The sequence below is a fragment of the Antrostomus carolinensis genome, unplaced genomic scaffold (genome assembly GCF_000700745.2).
Source record: "Antrostomus carolinensis isolate BGI_N321 unplaced genomic scaffold, ASM70074v2 scaffold6469, whole genome shotgun sequence".
Classification (NCBI taxonomy): domain Eukaryota; kingdom Metazoa; phylum Chordata; class Aves; order Caprimulgiformes; family Caprimulgidae; genus Antrostomus; species Antrostomus carolinensis.
This window is the reverse complement of record NW_010336331.1, coordinates 26,370-32,053: the sequence shown is the minus strand read 5'-3', so window position 1 is coordinate 32,053 and position 5,684 is coordinate 26,370. Positions and strand designations below refer to the sequence as shown.

At 35.7% G+C, this 5,684-nt stretch overlaps 1 protein-coding gene across 1 annotated transcript; it reads right to left on the bottom strand.

Moving 5' to 3' along the window:
- Window positions 1-1,872: 1,872 nt before the first annotated feature.
- Window positions 1,873-4,610, bottom strand: GPC5 (glypican 5; the record flags this gene model as incomplete). The annotated part of the gene is made up of 2 exons (XM_010174799.1): window positions 4,586-4,610; window positions 1,873-2,567 (listed from the first exon to the last, which is right to left on the bottom strand). Coding segments are annotated over exons 1-2 (720 nt in total), but the record flags the coding sequence as incomplete, so codon positions are not given.
- Window positions 4,611-5,684: the final 1,074 nt, after the last annotated feature.

The window sequence follows — 5,684 nt, the reverse complement described above, 5'->3', positions numbered from 1 at the left end:
TCACCCATTTAATTTTTTACTAAAATTGAGTGAAATTTACTATTTTGGAGACTTAAAACTTTCATTTTTAAAAGATGAGTGAGCTGAGAGACTTCTAAATCTGGGCCAATGCCAGTTCACTGCTGAAAATCTAAGTCTAAAACTTTTCAAACTAAATGACCCAGGAGGAAACAGGAAACAGAAGGCTTTCCCTTGAGCCTTTACTTTCTTCTAGCTTGCTCCTGAAAATTGTATGCAAAAAAGATCCCCCAAAAATCCGAGGAGGAACAGGGAATATCCCTATAAGGCAGTTATAGCTCTGAAATATATTAGGAATTAGACAGACATCAGTGTGCCACTTGTAAGCCAAAGTGTTAGTGGAAAAACAAACAAACACAGTTTTTCTCAAGGAAATTCAGCAGAAGGAGGTTCTGGCTAATGTAGCTGGCTGCTATAAAGCATATAAAATGGGAAATTCTTAGAAATAGGCAATTTCTCTGTTACTCGCTGACTACAAGCAGGATGAAGAACCCATTTTAATAGACTATAGGTCTCAGTAAGAAATGAAGAATCCTTGATTTATTCTACTAGGTCAAGTTGTTTATTGTCTGAGGTCATATCAGCTGCTTAGCAGAAGATGCTGCTTCAACTTCAGCTAGTCATGTGAAGAGGCAGGTTGTGGTAGTCCTAGAAAGTAATTACTGCACCTCAGCTGATGCCACACCACAGTGACACTCAGGCAGAAACAGACCTATGTACCCTGTAAAACTAAAAGCATCTCCCCAGATCAAGATGTTCGACCCAGCTTTAAACACAGAATATGTCACTGTCAGTAAAGTCTGCATGTAAGAATACAGAGAAAAATATAATTACAAAAGATATTGTGAATTAAATGCAAACATAGAGGAATTTAAATTTTGCTACTTACTTCACCCTCATAAATTTACATATACCTTCATATACTTTCTTCCTAATGTGTAGCTAAATAGTCTGTATTTTCCTTAATAGTATCTTAAAATTCTTCACTTCATGCATTCATAGCTAACATAGCTCTCGCATGACTTGCCTTTTCACTTAAGTATATGTAAGGAAGGATTTAGTTCATGTTGCAATTGAACACTGCTACTTTCTCTGAAACCTAAAAAATTATGCAAATAATATACACAAAGTCATATGTTCTTTAAGACAGGCCACTGGTATCTAAAAGAAGGATTGTTTAGTTTTACCCTTATGTCTATATAAGACAACAACAAAGCAATTAAACAAGTTTCCAATCTGCAGTCACAGAATCAAATATTATTGCTGAGATTTAACATCCTCATTTACACAAATCTTAGACTATTCTATTCTGTCTTTATAGAATATTTGTGGAATTAGTTTTTCACCAAACTTAATGACACATTCTACTGTACACTCTTGTTCAGTAGAACTTAACAGATGCAGTTTTAAAGTTAATCCTAAAGCTATTCAGTGCATCTACTGAAAATGTTAACTTCTAAACAAAAAGGGTGAAAGAATAGAAGTTTCCATGGGATTGTGCAATAAAAACTTTCACTCAGCAAAATTTTGAAAAAAGCTATAGCTTCATGCGAAAAGGAAAACAATAAATTCCACACAAGAATTCTTTTCATTTTGAAAAGTTTTTACTGTAAATGCTGTCAAAATGTTAACACTTCACTTGACGTTAAACTTGTGAATAGAATATAGGAAATGAGCAGATCATCTGTGTAATTAAAATAAAAATGCCGTGCTGGAAAAATGCATTGTTGAATAAAGCTGAAGTTGATACAAATGTGTTCATCACCACAAAAATGGCCAAACAAGTAATAGTTACCTGTGTTACTTTTCTTAGTGTCATGTTTGCACTGAGCATGGATAAAAACGGCTTCTTACCTGCTCAGATAATTCTGGTCCGTTGATATGAGCCTGTACGAGAGCATCATTAACAAGTGAATGAAAGTTTAGAAGCACGTGCTCAATGTCATATGTCCCACTCATGGCACTCGAGAGCTCCTCCAGGGACTGAATATATCCCTGCCAATGAAGATCAACTTCTGCCATGTTAGCTAAGCAGCCTCGGATGACGTTGAGGCAGTAGCCCATACAGGGCTTACTTAAAGTCAGCCCTTGGCAATGAGGGCAGTACTGCATTCTCAGTAAAGCTCTGCTGCAGTCTTTAGAGAAATGCAGATGATCTGTTGTATTGATCACTTCAATCCCCAAATTCAGAGCCTGCAAGAAAGTTCGGCTGGGTAACAGTGATCTTCCCATTTGTCCTATGGCCTTTTTGGGAATGTTACCAAAGGGCCTGATGTCTCTTCTTACCATTTGGAGGCATTCCGCATATTCCAGGGAAATGTCAGTCAGGCCAGGGTTAATCACATGGTTGTAGACTACTGGGAACAGGGTGTCAAAAAACCTGTTGACAAATTCCTCTGTGCTGACATCTGTGCCAAATATGAAAAGTCCAATATCTGTGAAAAATTCCTGGACACGCGTAGTAGCCTCAGCAGCCATGTTTCTATATGCATTGCAGAAAAGTGTGCTTGTGTAATTCTCAGCCAGTCTGATAAGTGTTTCAAAGGTTTCTGTAATTTAAAGAGAAGTTCATTATTTTTAAGGTTTAAAAAATAGGAAATTAGAGTAAGAATCTAAAACAATTGTATCAGGACAACTTACATTTATCCTGAATGCATTTTTGCATTAGAATTTATGAAGAGACAAACTTCTCACAAACTGTGACAACTGTCTTTTGTATATAGGCAAACACCTTACAAGTCATGTTACAACAAAATTAATAATCCCTGTTTTCTTGGCAGGATATATTAAACAAAGTCTAAAAAAATAAATTTTAAAAAAAGGAAATAAATTGTAAGCTGAGTTACAAAGTTACAAAATACAACAAAGCCCTACTCTATCTGTCTACATATATACATACATTAGCTCTCATCTCACAATTCATTCTGCAATACGCAACAGAAAGTTAAATGTTATCAGTCACTCCAAGTCATTCCTCTTCCCATCCTCAATGGATGGGCAAAAGTAATATTAACAATTTAAACAACTCTTCAATTGCATTAAAACTTACTTTTTAAAAGATCAAACAGTTTTTTCTTCTTGTCTTTCAAAGGAAGGAGATGTACCAAACACACATGAGAACATGCTTTTAAACAATGCTGTTTGGTCTGGTAATTACTATAGTCAAGCAAAGTGCTGGAAAATGCAGAATTGCTCTCCTCAGGCACTGTGATAAAAACACGCTCTCTAAGCCTCAAGATCAGCATAACTGGTAAAGCCTGAATGAATAAACTCACATTTCATTTCATGTGTTAAATGGCAATCCTTTAGTATACGGAGTAGTTTTTAATAAAACGGTTAAAGAATACTGGAGAAGTATTCTCTCCTGACTTGATCCATGACTTGCAGGTAAGGAAAACTGCTGGTTTTCAAAACAGAAAAAGAATGTTCTCATTGATCTGCCAGAGAAGCTTGCACTTCAGGGAAGGCAAAGGAGCAATAGATATAGATCAAAAGGAAACTTACCTTAGATTTGAAAATAAAAATAAATAGAAATACGTATTACAAATATCAACCCATTTTATCCACTGGATGGCTATGACTCAGTAACTTTCTTTTATTCATTCAAGCTTTACAAGTTTTAATGCATTTTTTCACATGTATTTTTTTTAATGGGACTCCATAGAAATAAAGTGAGGAAAAGCATGAAGTACTGTTAATACTGTCCAAACAGTGATGTTAAAAATAAGCAAAATCAAAGAGTGTCAAAATATGTCAAGCAGTTACTGAAACAATCTGAAGTCTGATGTTAAGTCACTGACTGAAAGGAAAAGTAGAAAACTCAGAATAATTTTAATATAATAACCAAGACTGGCTATCACATCTATGCATAGCAACAAATTTCATATTCTGATAAAAAGCTTGTTCAGGTCAGAGAAATTATTCTCACTGACTTCAGTGGGTTTGAAATTGCACATTTTTTGAAAAGATCACAGAGAAGACATGTTACACTGATCTGCTTATACTTTCTATACATTTTCTGTTTCCTCCAATAAAAATCAGATACATGTTTATAAATCAGTCATTACCTCCATTCCTCTGCTATCTATTACCTATTAACTCTTTGTTTCATAGTTCATACCACTTTTAAGATTGATTTTGGCATCTCTCTTTTTCATTCCTCTAACATTCACACAAGTAAGAAAAAAAGTGTTGACTCCCCACAGTAAACAGTAGGAAAATGCATTCCATTCCCCACCCCCCCTTTTTTTTATATATTACTATGGCACACAGATATGTTTATCTCTCCTAAAGTGACTTTTACTGTAATCACACATACATGCCAAATATCACAGTGATTCAGAAAAGGGTTTGATTTCTTTTAAAAATTAGACACCTAAAGTCAGGACCCTGCATGGAGCTAGGCTCCCACCATTGGAGACTTAGTCAATACAGCAAAGTCTTTTAAGTTTATCCCATGAGTCGACACACAGAAGCACCAGCTGAGTAACTCTGTAGACCACAGCTGCCTGCATCACCACTGGCTCTGTGACTTTTCTCAACCTCCACACCTCATGCCAGATCGTACCTGAGCCACCTGCACTGCAAGCCATGTTTGCAGGTGTGCACATGTGTATGGGAGATCCATATCCTTCTGGAGCAGATGAGACACAACATATCAGATAGGGCATATTAGATTGATCAAGGTGCCCACTTTAAGGCGATTGAACTGAGGATGAGATCAGCAACTATAAAGGCAGTTTGGACACGCAGGTCCTGTGTCATATCTGCAGGCTACATGTGGAAGTTTTGTATTTCAAATGGTACTAGGTGGCTGTGTCTAGACAACTGAACTAAATTCTAGATATCCAGTTATCACTGACTCCAGAACCCTTCATATAAAAGCTTAGAGCAGCCAGAATAATTAAAACAAAAATTTAGGTCAAATTGATTCTTGGTTTAGATGGTTTAAAATTGTGAAGAATATTAAAGCCTCCTAGAAAAATGGCTATTTTTGTAACAGTGGATCAGTCTTTTACACAAATTTTGCCAATGCTTCAGATGAAATTTGTTAAAATAGGTAAAGTTACTAAAATAATGATGTTATAATAATCTCTTCGGAATCACACGAATACGGCTTTTATGACCCTTCTCAATTTTTTATTATTACTTTTTCCTAGATGAAAACAATAAAGTATGTGATCTAACATGTCTGTTACAATCCACGGCTGCAGTATCCTATTACCAAGAGCGCAAATATTAGATGAAAGAGTAAATCATGCTTCACACGGATAATCAATAGATTTTACAATGTCGTCTAAACAATAACAAACCTTCAAGATTGAATTACATTGCTAATGCCCCAGCAACCCACAGATGAATGTGTCCAATAATCAACTGCATGATTTATTGACTATTTGTGCTTTTCCAAACAACATATGATAATATTAGCCACTTGTGTTTACAATTCTGCATCATGCTGTTTAATTGCCATTTCAGGATTTTTTACAAAACTTGTTAATCAGGTTTACTCTACTGCCACATTTCCTACTTTATAACTGCCAAAGCTATTCCAAAGATTTGTTTTGCTCTCAGACAGCTCGAAGAATGACAGACAGCACAGCAGACCTACATTTGCTTTCAATATTGAACAGCTCCTGTGAACACTTTATGATGACAATCTATGT